This window comes from Musa acuminata, chromosome BXJ1-6 (assembly GCF_036884655.1).
Source record: "Musa acuminata AAA Group cultivar baxijiao chromosome BXJ1-6, Cavendish_Baxijiao_AAA, whole genome shotgun sequence".
Taxonomy (NCBI): Eukaryota; Viridiplantae; Streptophyta; class Magnoliopsida; order Zingiberales; family Musaceae; genus Musa; species Musa acuminata.
Window position 1 is genome coordinate 43,099,096 of NC_088332.1, and position 13,742 is coordinate 43,112,837.

At 40.9% G+C, this 13,742-nt stretch overlaps 2 protein-coding genes across 2 annotated transcripts; one reads left to right on the forward strand and one right to left on the reverse strand.

Annotated features, from left to right (window-relative positions):
* Nucleotides 1-217: 217 nt before the first annotated feature.
* Nucleotides 218-10,031, reverse strand: LOC135677146 (succinate dehydrogenase [ubiquinone] flavoprotein subunit, mitochondrial-like). Its single transcript, XM_065189100.1, has 16 exons — nt 9,800-10,031; nt 8,487-8,651; nt 6,853-6,940; nt 5,730-5,876; nt 5,497-5,637; nt 4,895-4,980; nt 4,718-4,810; nt 4,581-4,644; nt 4,245-4,388; nt 3,964-4,151; nt 3,696-3,870; nt 3,438-3,608; nt 3,191-3,260; nt 2,974-3,094; nt 2,844-2,881; nt 218-521 (listed from the first exon to the last, which is right to left on the reverse strand). Exons 1-16 carry the CDS (start codon nt 9,911-9,913, stop codon nt 419-421), a joined length of 1,908 nt encoding a protein of 635 aa, XP_065045172.1. The 5' UTR covers nt 9,914-10,031; the 3' UTR covers nt 218-418.
* Nucleotides 10,032-11,180: 1,149 nt separating this feature from the next.
* On the forward strand, nt 11,181-13,689 carry LOC103989593 (glucan endo-1,3-beta-glucosidase 7). The gene is made up of 5 exons (XM_018827859.2): nt 11,181-11,199; nt 11,307-11,437; nt 11,852-12,858; nt 12,941-13,217; nt 13,297-13,689. The coding sequence occupies exons 2-5, from the start codon at nt 11,368-11,370 to the stop codon at nt 13,329-13,331; spliced, it is 1,389 nt and encodes a 462-aa protein (XP_018683404.2). The 5' UTR covers nt 11,181-11,199; nt 11,307-11,367; the 3' UTR covers nt 13,332-13,689.
* The last annotated feature ends 53 nt before the right edge of the window (nt 13,690-13,742 follow it).

Below are 13,742 nucleotides of genomic sequence, written 5' to 3' on the forward strand. Positions count from 1 at the left end.
AGAATTCCTTTCCTATCCAACCATGCTAAAGAATTATCTATGCTCACCTCAATTTGACTCGAGAACTCCAAAGATAGAAGAACGGGGAACACTCCGCAGGCAAACAGGACATGTCCTCCTGCTAAGATCCTTCACAACAGAAGCATGGATGAATCCATTGATATCATATCAGCAACATCTGACAGGACCAAATGACGAAAACCTATTGCGACGGTAATAATAACATAAATTGTTTCTTATTGAGATAGAGAAAGGGAGTGTCTTCATGATTTGTGATGCATTGTTGCTCTGCAACAGATCAACAAGGAAGGCGGATATCATCGCGATACAAGTTGAATGTTCTCAAATTTATTACACCTCGAAACTCTTGCAACTAAGTAAATGTCAAAAATTAATCACGGAAAGAAAATTCCAAGAATTAATATACACGTGCTTTCGGAGGGAATGATTCGATTTCATCATCCAAGGTGTTCATATGGACTGGCCTATACGCTAGCCTGACCTTCTCTTTCTCCCAGTACCTATCAAAGGAAAGAAGGAAAAGAAGAAAGTCGCATTAGAAATATGAATTACTTAAATACAGATAGAAATGCATACTATCAGTGTCTTCGATCAGCAGGGTTGCATATCGACCGGGCACACTTAGTTTTACAAAAAGCACCATCAAATATACTATTACAAAAATTTGTATCTGATTCCAAAAACAAAAAATTATGTGCGACTCTCTTTCTTCATTTCCTTGTCCAATTTCCCTAACTTGCAGGAATATCAACTTTGTTCCGTTGGAAGCAAAGGTTTTATCCTGACATGAGGCCAGCTAGCTTTGCATAGAAACTGTCAAAAAGAACACCACCTATCATCCGGTGTTGACCACCAAATCTGACGTAGCAGCACCTTTACACATATGCATATTGCCGTGGTCCAAGCCATTATTCAAGATAACCTCCATACAGTGAGAACTACGTCACCAAACTGCCTTTATCAGAAGATCAATCAAAGTTGCTGGCATTTTTGCAATAACCAACAAGGGCATGTTCTGCGTGCTTCTAATTTATCATACTTGAACTGAAAGACCATAGCTCTCAGAACGTATCACATTCTCTTAGACATGTGTTGGATTTTAAAAAGCAATTCATGCGCCTGCATATGCAAATGCGTGCAGTTCGAGCATGAGCTTATGCACCCAGACATATGAATGCTATCCATAAATCACACCACATCACCTATATATGATGCCAGTATGCGATGTTCATGATCCACACCTAAACAATATTGGCTTGTCAGCCAGACATGCAGCCATCAAAGTAGATAAAGCCTATTGGTCGAGCCAACCTAAGGTATCAGATGGGAGTTCATTAATGGATCATATCCATAACCATGTTTGAGCAATGCCTATGAAGTCAATCATAACACATCACACCTTTATTACAGAAGTTAATCAAACATCAAGAGTTGAAATTAGCAGATAGAAAGTACTCCGTGTGTGTATGTGTGTGTTCACCAAATAGCACAAGCCACTAGATCAGATTGGAGCTTTACAGGATGTTGATTTTCAATTTAATCAATCCCACTTCCATATCTCATCTGATTGATGGCGGGATCAAAGTTGATCTGTCAGTTCAAAGTCAACCAATCAAACCCTTTTCCTTGGCTAGAATGTCATTTACAACTGATATCCACGTAATCCATTTACAATTGATCAGCCAAGGGGAGTCCGAATATACCCTGATTTCTTGGCTAGAATGTCATAACTCATTATACCATCCATTTCTCACCAATCGAAAACCTTTTGTCGCTTATCAACAGCAATTAAAAAAGAAGAGGAAAGATGAAATAATAGGCTAGCGACTATCACTATCAAACAAAATCACATCCTAAAGCCACAATTTATCATCTGGAGTAGGTTATGAGGTTAACAACCTATGGCTTTCTCCTTTTCTAATATCTCTTGTATAATGTTTAATATTTATTTCAGAAGACCAACATCAAATTATTATTCATTTATTCTCTATAGTATAAATTTTTTCAAAGCAATCTTTAAGCTATATTCTTGTTCTTCTTTCTATTACATAATTTCTTATTTTTAAATTATTTTGCAGATTCCAAACCACATATCCAATCTGACCAATCCTGATCCTGATCCCCAAAACCAACACTGATTCAAATCCTGTGAATCATGATATCTAATGATTAAACAGATAAAGTACTAAAGCACGACTTCATGTCTTCAACTAACATTTATTTATACAGATATAATAATAAAACATGAAGTGACATGAGTTACAATGGAAATCTTTAGCTTTTAAGCAATCAATTATCTAATTCATCATGCAAATGCCCTCTAAGTGGATTATGTCAGAAATTCAATAGACATGAACCACTAAGTAGCCCAAAATCCCAAGCAGCAACAATGTATAACCTCACAAGCATTGCTATTCACATGAGCAATTTTGCTTTTGCACCTTAAATAGATACAGATGACATCTAACAGTCTATGGAGAACCAAACAATGAGGTCAACTGCTGAATTTTCCCAATATGTTAAAAATTCTAGGGTTAGGAGCACATTTCAACATCCATGCATATCAACTACACAATTTCTAAATGCACGTTGAATGTCTCTGATGCCATAATGATAGAAGACATTTGATGACTATAAAAAGTTCATTTCCACATAAAGAAGAGTGATGTTGGAAACTTGTGAGTTTTCAGTTTCCACTAGACTTAGTATTTGCAGCACATATGACAAGGTAACCATGGAGTAATTTTAGAACTTTGCATTCTTTCTAAATATCCAAAGTCAAGATGCTAGTTTTACATAGAAAAACAGATATATATACTGACCCCAATGTGTGTTTCAGCCACTTCTCATCATCTCTTTTCTGCAAAAAAAGAACATGTGGTGTAACGTCAAAGAAAAAACAACATTAAGCAGAGAAAATTGATCAGGCATCTCTCGAAAAGTAAATCCAACCGTAAAATCTTCACGAGCATGAGCCCCTCGACTTTCCTTTCTTGCCTCAGCTGAGTGCATAGTTATGCATGCATTTATCAAAAGATTTTCAAGCTCTATAGTCTCTATTAAATCAGAATTCCTACAAGCAAATGAAAATGTCAGAAGCCTTGAAAATAATTGTGAAATTATAAATGATGGATTCTGTGAAATTATAAATAATTGTAAAATAAACAACCATATCAAACTTCGATCACGGATTTTGACTTCATGAAAACTCTCCCAAGCCTTGTCAATCAACTGACAACCTAAAATTAAAGCCAGGGAATAACGTAATTAGCACTTAAACCACCAGAATAATATTCATCTGGCCGATGTGATTAGGTCATCTTTAAAAACTATACAAAATTCACAGTTACTAGGTGATATTAACCAAGAAACACAAAATATGAGAAAAGTTTTCCTCTTAAGGGAAGAGGATTTACCTTCTTTCAGAGTTTCTTGAGTTCGAAACACAGCAGCATTAGTTTGCATCACTCGTTGCATATTTAGACGAATTTTTGATGTTGGTAGTGAACCATTTGAGTTTCTCAATTTGTCCAGCCAAGCAATAGTCCTTTCTCCAGCATCTTCCTCAAGAGGCTTCTGTTTCTGCCCTGCAAATTCCATAAGGATATTTTCTTATGGTATTCAGTTCACACAATCAGTTGTACCTCACTTAAAAATGAATTACGAAGACATGCCTGGCTTGCAGATCTCTGCAACCCTGTTGGCGCAGGCTCTACCAAAAACAACTATATCAAGAAGGGAATTAGCACCAAGCCGATTAGCTCCATGAACTGATGCACAGGCTGCCTCTCCAGCAGCCATCAAACCAGGAACTACTGCATCTGGATCATCACCGTTTATACATACTACCTGAAAAACAAAACAAATGGTAGAACATAATTAAAAACATGCAATGAGAAAAGCTAAAAGTAGTTTCAGGATTGGTTCCATAAGCAAAAGTACCTCCCCATGGTAGTTTGTGGGTATACCACCCATATTATAGTGAACTGTAGGCAAAACAGGGATTGGTTCCTTAGTGACATCAACACCAGCAAAGATAGCAGCAGTTTCAGATATCCCAGGAAGTCTTTCCTTGAGAACATCCGGAGGTAAATGATTCAGATGCAGATAAATGTGATCCTTCAGTGGTCCTGAGGAATATTAGAAAAAACCATATGACCTGACTCTATAGTTATAGGATTAACATCAAACAAAGATATTGGCAATTATCATTCAGTTCATACCTACGCCACGACCTTCCCTTATTTCCATTGTCATAGATCTTGAAACCACATCACGTGATGCAAGATCCTTGGCTGTAGGAGCATACCGCTCCATAAACCGTTCACCTTCACTGTTCCTAAGGATACCACCTTCACCTCGAGATCCTAAAATGGCATGTGAAATAGGGAAATGTAATGAGACTAAGTTAATATTCTAAAATTTGTACATGGAAAGCAAACTAAGAAGTGTGCCTCACGAGATTTATTATATACATTAGACGATCACTATCAGCATGAAACCAACTATATTGTAGAAAGCAGAACTTGGAAGCAATATAACTACTACGGAGTACGAACCTTCAGTGATGAGACACCCGGCACCATATATGCCTGTAGGATGGAATTGTACAAACTCAAGATCCTGCAGGAAGACTAACCAGTCAAGCATGCCTGAAAACTTCATCTTCTTTTACCATGGAAACAAATGGACTAACCTGTAGTGGTAATCCAGCTCGTGCAACCATAGCATTTCCATCTCCAGTACATGTATGAGCAGAAGTCGCAGAAAAGTATGTTCTGCCATAGCCCTGTAACAAACAAAATGCAACTTAAAAATTAAAAAAAAAGTTGCTGTTAAATGGAAATATACATCACATGGTGAATATTAGTACCCCAGTGGCCAAGATCGTCTTGGCAGCACGAAAACGATGGAGGGTCCCATCTTCCATATTCAGTGCAATCACTCCCTGGCAAGCACCTGAAACATAGTTGACAAACAATTGCAAGGCAAACAAGTAGATAAGAAGACACAAGTTATATACTAAATGTGATCATGTGGAAGTATCAAAATAAGTTGAATTTCTGCATGTATTCATCTAACAATATTTAGATCATAAATGATCATTTCAATAAAAATTTACTTAACAACCTGTGTTTCCTCAATATTACAATTTACACCTTCCTTTGTTCAACATTGCATCCTGGCCCCTGTATTTGTTTATGTAACTACATATTGCCATATATGGTAGAAATCCACTAGTTAAAAATGAATATAAGAGATTATCATTAAAATATTGCATTTTGGGTAGTTGGATACCCAATGAAAATCTAATGAAAAAATTATTGAATTTCTCTTTTCCTCCAACCTCCAACCTAGCTTCCTCCAAAAACTCTGTTACCATCACTTATTTTCCTCATCTCTCCATCTTCCTTATCTTCGATCTGTGCCGCTTGCATATATACAAAATTATTGATAAATGACCTGTGCTCTTACCAGATTTATCCATGAGAAGGTCCAAAGCAAAGTATTCGACAAAAAACTGGGTGTTATGCTTCATTGCTTGCCCATAAAGTGTATGCAGTAAAGCATGACCAGTTCGATCAGCAGCACATGCACAACGATATGCCTGGCCACCTAAAATGCCAAAAAAGTCGAGAAGTTAGAGCCAAAGAATATGTACCAATAACTGGCTGAATGGAAATGCACAAGCACCAAGGCATTTTCACCTTTTCCAAAATCCAAACTTTGACCTCCAAAAGCCCGTTGATAAATTTTTCCATCGTCAGTCCTTGAGAAAGGCAACCCATAATTTTCTAACTCAATGACTGCTTTTGGTGCTTCTCTGCACATATACTGGATGGCATCCTGATCACCTGATGGAACACAAAACCAATTGCATGTCAAGAATATACATGTGTGTGCAATATGACCAAGCAAACTTAATATTAATCAAAGAGAAAACAGTGTTTAAGTTAAATATTACATTTCAAAGACAAGTATTCCATAAAACATTTCTTTGAGGACACAATGCAAGTTGGAAAAGCAGTAGGACTGGATTAGTTCTAGACAAAGTATGATTTAAATGTATGTTGAGTTGTTTGAAGACTAGCCATAGTAATTTAATTTTCTAGTGTTCACATTGCAACTATCATCAATTATTCTTATTCACAAAAAAGTGAAGAATTGATGTATTTGGACCAAATTCTAGGTTGAAATTAGATAGGAGTTTTGCTCATAGTGGCAGTCCTTGTTTTGTCAGTTGTTCTAGAATAAGAAACTTGAATCGATCTTAAACTACTTAAGGTATACAGCTGACTGATATTAAGTGGTCAATTAGGAAGATAGTTTCCTTCCTTTCAGAAACCAGTCAAGAATCCTAGGTGAAGTCAAATTGAATTCTGAAAGGAAGTTGTTCCTTTGGTGATTTATCATTATTTGAATAAATTTATGTGAGTTTACATTTGTTTTAAATGCCAATCACTTATTTTATTTATTCTACCTCTCTTTTTTCCCCCTCCCCTTCTGTTTTGTTCTTCTAAAATTGTATCTCTTATCATCATCTATTTACTATAATTCTGCAGAAGCAATTTCTCTGCTGTCTGTTCACTGCACTAAAATTTCTTTGTTTCTTAGCCATCATAGGAGCTGTTTATCTGCTTTTTGAATACATATCTGACCCAGTTCTGATTCATTTTGCTCCTAACAAGTTTCTAGGTCTACTATGGGCCCTCATTTTGCTTTAGAATGTAGGTTTTCCGTACCATAAAATAAATATCCTGCAACTGCTCCAAACGCATGCAAAAAAAATTTAAAAGTACCAAACACAAATTTCATTAGAAAGTTGATTACCTAGCCAGTCACTCCCTTTGACAGTATCATACATATGCCATCTCCAGTCATCTTCAGTCATATTTCCAAGAGCTGCATTTATACCACCCTGCTTTGGATGTATTGCCATGGTTAGCAACATACAAGCTCAACTAAACCACAAAAAGAAAGATAACAACAGCTTTAATAAAGAAAAATAAATCCTAGAAGCAGAAACAAAGAATACATGCTATAAAAATCATCAACTATCTGAACAGGTCAATTATGTTTGTCTCAATAGGAACCTTTTATTCCAGTTGCACACAGTATGGCAAGTGATACTGGCAGTATTTATCTATAGGGAGAAAAACTTGGTAGCATCGTCTACAGAATGTGTATTTGCATCTTGTGTTCGGAATTTGCATCTTATAATCTGTCTCTCCAAATTGTTGTGGTCACTGGTCAGTATAGGAATGCATGCTGACAAGGATTTTGTCCCAGTGCAACAAATTCCAAGAATAATTACTGTCAACCCTAAAATGGTGGGATTTTTTAAGTAACTTGAGCCCTCACAACTTTTTATGAGATATCCTACATTTTCCTCTCTCTTTTTTTCTCATTGACGTAAAAGGTTTTTGGCTTGTTAAGGCAGCACTTCAAAACTAGCAGTACTTCTTGATGTTTTTCTTTTGAATGAAGTTTGCCAAGATGGGACATTGCAGCTTCTTGTTGTGTAAATCAACATTTCAGAAGGAACTTTTTCTTCTCATTTACTTTTTAGCATGTAATGCTTTATTTCGTTGTGTCATATTACTTAACTTTTTAGTTAGATGCTTGGATAAACTTATTGTTTGTCAAAGTCAAAATCCAACTGAGAATCTGAGATTTAAAAAATTGTGACCTTGCAGGGAAAACAAATTAGATAACATATAAACTGTTTACTTATTTCTTTAGTATGTCTATCCTGCAGGCAAACCTAATAATGCCAAATACAGATATCCTGCACTCTAACTATCATGGTAATTGTATACAAGTGGCATATAGAACAATTTTATCACAGACATTGAAAGAACTCAGTTATAGTTATCACAAACTTTGTTTTCAGTGACATGACATTTTGAATTGATAGTTAACTTAAGTAACCAAGTGTCAATTTGGCAAAGATTATCATGACACAAAAGGACCCCTACGCTGCAACAGGCCCCAGCTATAATAGTTCCCTGAAAACAGATGACCTTGCAGGTCCTCTATATAGATCAACTGCCTCAGCGGTAATAGAATGGTCTTGCAGTCCTAAATAGCTGGGGAGTTTGGCTTCAACCATCTTTTGAACCAGACAGGTAGAATAGGGATGTTGGACAGGCAAATCATGGTGTCAATCTTTTTCTTGTACACAAACTCTGTCTTGGTTTTGTTGTACGACTGTTCAATTGCCTATTTGTCATTTAATAGGTTGATATAAATGATTCTATAAGCATTTTCTTTTCATTAAGCAACAAAAAGAAAAATAAATAAATAAAGCAATAATTTTCAAAATTTCTTTCTTTTTTTCTTGTTATATAATTCATGTCATTTTAATAAATAGGTCCTCATGATAAATTCACGATGTATAATCAATATCAATGTTTGTGAAGAAAAAATTAATACGAAGATTCTCGGTTTTGACATTTGAGAACCTGTGCTGCAACTGTATGGGAGCGAGTAGGGAAGAGCTTGGTAATGCAAGCTGTGTTAAAGCCATGCTCCGAGAGACCAATGGCTGCTCTTAGACCTGCACCTCCAGCCCCTACGACGACAGCATCATATGTGTGATCGACAATGGTGTACGAATTCCGCCCATCCTAAATCACAAGCCAAAGAAAAAAACATTGTCATTAGCTATGAAATCAATGTGGCCATCGCAATAGCAGAAATGAGATGCGTTTTAGAAAGAACAAATAGCTAAAAGACAAGGATGAACTCATGTTATAGAAAACATCACAAAGAAATAGACCTAAAAAGAAGAAAGCAGATGAAGCATTAGTTGAAATGCAGCCATGAGGATTAACTCATGTTTAAGTAAACATCATAAAAAAACAAACCTAAAGAAAAGAAAGAAGAACCAAAAGCTGAAATGCATTTATATGATAGAAATTAGTCTAACGTACATAACAATTTAATCCACATCAGTCTAAGCCATATGATGAGAAAAAAATCAGTCTAATCAAAACAAAACAGTATCAAACTACCAAATAGATGAAGAAGTACTAAATTAATTAGTAACATAATTATTATTTTGGGAGATTTCTGTTGGCAACCTCTTTTTGCTATTTACAACATCATTTTAAGAACTTTTAATATTCCTCAGATACCCTTTACAAATGGATATAAATGCCCCCAACTCATCATTTAATTCCAACAAACTCTTTCAACTCTTATCATAAAACATCTATTTTCTTTCCTTATTATTATTATTATTATTATTATTATTATTATTATTCTCGTCAGAGCATTTTCATTGTCAGTGTCATAAAATGATGAGAAAAAGATAACATGATAAATGAAAGGTAGTGGAAATCAAGGGTATGATTGGTAATTTAGGGGGGCTCTATTTAGTAAAAATATATTTTATTCATTTTAGTGGTTGTATGAAATAAGGTGTTGCCAATAGCAAAAAAAGGGAATGCCAACAATCTCCTTCTTTATTGCGGACGCAGCTTTAACAATCCAAAACCCTATTGATTACAGGAGCATTGCGGGTCAACATATCACTGGAAGATGGGAAGAAAACAGAAATCGCTCGGGGACCAAAAAGAGAGCTAGATAGATGATAAAGGAGTACGACGATCGCGATCATACGTGACAAGGAAGGCCAACAGAAATGCCAACAAAGATAGGGAACTTTTGAACGAATTCGAAAAGAAGCAAAAGGCGAGTTGGATTTCAGCGCTCCGATCCATAAAAAAGAGATGTAACGAGAACCCTAACCATAACGGATCAAGACGCATACCGAGCCGGTGGAGAGGTTTCTGGAGGCCGACTGGGAGGAACGGATCGATGCGCCGCCGATCGACGCCTTGTTCGATGGAAAGCGGAGAGCCCGCGACACGCAGCTGCGCCACATCTCTCTCTCTCTCTCTCGGAACGAGGGGGACGAACGCAAATACGGCGATGGAGATCGATCGAGGCGGGCTGGTGCACGCCGGCGGTGGTACGCTACGGCTGCGGTGTAATAGGGGCGTGTGGTTAGTCGTCGCAAAGTAATTATAGTGTGGAAACTCCCACGTATGACCTTGTTTCACCTCTAAATAACGAGACTGCCACTTGCACGGCACGCCTCGTCCGGGCTCCGTCAATCGATCCAATTGGTTCCTAAAATTGAACTTGGATTCGAATCGATTCCTAAACATTTGATTTTTGTGTGATTATTGGTCTGAATTCTATTAAGATATCTGACATGATTTAACGAGCATGTCGATACTAATAACAAAAGAACTATTTGTTGGTGAATTGATGCGTCGTGGTCGAGGAGTTACAGCTTGGTCGACGAGTTGATGTCCGGAGTTCTCGATCGATCGGAAGAAGTGTTGGAGCCGGTTGGATTGAGGGTCGGATTATCGACGTCGTCTTCTAGGATGGTGTCTCTTGGTTGGGACGATCGTGCCTCCGAGGGGTGGCCGAGCTCCTACACAAAGGCTCTCGTCGGGGGTTTCTGACTTTGGCCCATTGTAGATTAAGTTAGTGGTCTCTATTTTATTTTTTTTTCTCTGTCCCCTGGCCAGATGTCGGTCAGAGACTTTTATATTATTGCGCAGGGATTGGTCATACGTGGATTTGGCATAGCGATCGATCCTCGCACGATGAGATGATACGGTTGTTCAATCGCTGCTCGGTATGCACGGAACGATATCATACAACGTCGTCCCGAGCTTTTCGGGGCGGAACTTACCGAGGGGGTGCCTTCCTGTATGGGTCTCGGATGCGATGCTGACTTAACAAGGGTGTGATGCGATGTGGACCGTGACGTAACTGAAATTCAAAATATATTTTATCACTATCATTTAGAATCAACGAGGAAGGATGTCTATCTCAAGGAACACCGTATCATCCTATCGACTCCTTCACCTTAGCATTCACACTTGACTCTCCTGTGGTCATATATCCATCCCCTTTCACTGCAATATCCCTGAGAAGGAGGCAAGCTGGAGCATGAGATATCTCCCAATTGTAATGGAAGGAAGGATTCAGAACGATTATTTATTGCTGCGTACGTGTCGGGGCATTGCTCGGTCCACCGGGACGGACGCTCGCTTTCTTGCGTGCAGCGCAGCACGTGGCCACTGGATTCGTGTTCGCCTCGCCTTTACCCCCGACATCACCAACCAGTTCCCACTGGAAGTTAGAAAAAGGGTCGTCTTCTTCTTCTTCCATGCTTTCCTTTCTCTTTTACCGATTTGATTGAGAATTATTGGAATCGTGTTCCTTTTTACCTCACGTCTCTGCCATATAAAGCGCAGCTTCTTTAATCGAGCAACATCCTTCACTCTACATTCTGAGCTGCTTGGAGTCTCTGACGCCATGGCTTTGAGGAATTCTCTGGCCATCGTGATCGCTGCTTGGAGTCTCTTTCTTGCCGTCCCGTTCGCCAGTAAGCTTTTTCCTTCTTACTCTGTTTTAGCTCCAAAGATTCCGAGGGAAGATGATGTAGTTAACTTGAATAAACACTTTTCCATTTTTTTAATGGAAAAAAGCAGAGATCTTTGATCAGGTTATGTGAAATTTGGAGTTTTTTAAGCTTCTGATTGACTCTTTCTCGTCCTCTGATCGAAAGAGTCGCACTTGTTCAATTTAAGTTAAGAAGTCTTGTTCTTACCAAGCGAACTGTGAAAAGGAAGACGATTGAGCAAGAAATTATTTGAGGTTTTATTGATCTTACATGTGTAGCAATTGTTGTTTTTATGTCTCCAATTCTGGAGATGCGAGGAAAAAGAGTGTTCTTGATGCAAATTCGAGGAATTTTTCTGGATTAATTGGTTGTTCTGTTTTGATTTGTCGATGGAAGAGTCGCAGTCGTTCATCGGGGTGAACTACGGGCAGGTGGCGGATAACCTGCCGCCGCCTGAGGAGACGGCGCGGCTTCTCAAGTCCACCACTATCTCCAAGGTCCGCCTTTACGGCGCGGATCCGGCAATCCTCCGTGCGCTCGCCGGCACCGACATCTCCGTGGTCATCGGCGCCGCCAACGGCGACATCGCCTCCCTGGCTTCCGATCCCTCAGCCGCCACCAACTGGGTCTCCGCCAACGTCCTCCCTTTCGTCCCCGCCACCTCCATCTCCGTCGTCGCCGTTGGCAACGAGGCCCTCACCTCTGGCGACGCCACTCTCGCCTCCCAGCTCCTCCCGGCCATGCAGAACATGTACAACGCACTCTCCGCCGCCGCGCCCTCCGCCGGCATCAAGGTCTCCACCGTCCACATCATGACGATCCTTGCCCAGTCCGATCCGCCCTCATCCGGAGCCTTCCACGCCGACCTCGTGCCGGCCCTCAAGGGCGTGCTCGCTTTCCTGCAGAAGACGGGGGCGCCCTTCATGATCAACCCCTACCCCTACTTCGCCTACCGGAGCGACCCGCGGCCGGAGACACTCGCCTTCTGCCTCTTCCAGCCCAACGCCGGGCGGCATGACGCCGGCTCGGGAGTTACCTATATGAACATGTTCGACGCGCAGCTGGACGGGGTGGGGTCGGCGGTGGCGGCGGTGGGCTTCAAGGGAGCAGAGATCGTGGTGGCAGAGACGGGGTGGCCGTACCGTGGTGACGAGGGGGAAGTAGGGGCGACGGTGGAGAACGCCCGAGCCTACAACGGCGGTCTGGTGTCGCACCTGCGCTCCCTGGCGGGCACGCCCATGGCGCCCGGGAAGTCGGTGGACACATACATCTTCGCTCTCTACGACGAGGACCTGAAGCCCGGGCCAACCTCGGAGCGCTCCTTCGGTCTCTTCCACCCCGACCTCACCCCCACCTACGACATCGGTCTCGCGAGGTCGTCCTCCTCCTCCACCCCCGCCCAGGTCAGGAAAAAGACGTGTAGCTGAACTGAACACAAGTTGTACAGCCGTGTGATGCTGATCGTTTGGTGGAGATGGAACGCAGGGGAACGGCACGTCAGCGCCGAGGGCGGCGGCTGCGAAGGGGTGGTGCGTGCCGAGGGAGGGAGCGACGGACGCGGAGCTGCAGACGAACCTGGACTACGCGTGCGGGCAGCCGGGCGTGGACTGCCGTCCGATCCAGGAGGGCGGGGCGTGCTACCTCCCCAACACCGTCCGATCGCACGCCGCGTACGCCATGAACCAGTTCTACCAGGCATCCGGCCGCAACTCCTGGGACTGCGGCTTCAGCGACTCCGCCGTCCTCACCACCGACAACCCCAGTACGTCCAAATCGACGGCCATGATTCATGTTACACATTGTCTTCACATCAATCAATGCTATTATGTTCTGGGATGCAGGTTACGCGACCTGTGTGTATGCTGGAGGCCAGTGAGACGAAGCTGCCAAGACTGGGAATTGTCTTTGATGCAGAGAAGAATAAAAAGAAGATTAGCTTTTGTTAGCTTAAAGATGGTGGTGTGCTTAGTGGTGGGCGCAGGAGATGCGTGGAATCTAGAAAGTTGGGTTAAGGAGACTTCCTTCGAGTCCGTCTTCCCAATTATCGAAGGTGAGGTGGAAGTTTGGAGTCTCTCTCTCTCTCTCTCTCTCTCTCTCTCTCTCTCTCTCTCTGTGATGGCTATCTCATGAACCATATGATTGTACTACCTCTTCTTCCACGGACTGCATTAAATTTCCCATGTTCCTGTGATCGAATAATGGAATAGTGACTGTAAGTTGTGCTGTTGGTGACTTTTACTGCATGTAAGAGAGTACCTGTAACTTGTGCTGATAAAACAACCAGAAA

Excerpts from the sequence above, each read along its gene's own strand:
- LOC135677146 (XM_065189100.1), bottom strand. The coding sequence starts at position 9,913 with ATGTGGCGCAGCTGCGTGTCGCGGGCTCTCCGCTTTCCATCGAACAAG. Across the intron at positions 5,877-6,852 it reads CAAAGGGAGTGACTGGCTAG|GTGATCAGGATGCCATCCAG; the intron begins GTAATCAACTTT and ends GTGTTCCATCAG. Across the intron at positions 4,811-4,894 it reads AGACGATCTTGGCCACTGGG|GGCTATGGCAGAACATACTT; the intron begins GTACTAATATTC and ends TGTTTGTTACAG.
- LOC103989593 (XM_018827859.2), top strand. The coding sequence starts at position 11,368 with ATGGCTTTGAGGAATTCTCTGGCCATCGTGATCGCTGCTTGGAGTCTC. Across the intron at positions 11,438-11,851 it reads TCTTGCCGTCCCGTTCGCCA|AGTCGCAGTCGTTCATCGGG; the intron begins GTAAGCTTTTTC and ends TGTCGATGGAAG. Across the intron at positions 12,859-12,940 it reads CCTCCTCCACCCCCGCCCAG|GGGAACGGCACGTCAGCGCC; the intron begins GTCAGGAAAAAG and ends GATGGAACGCAG.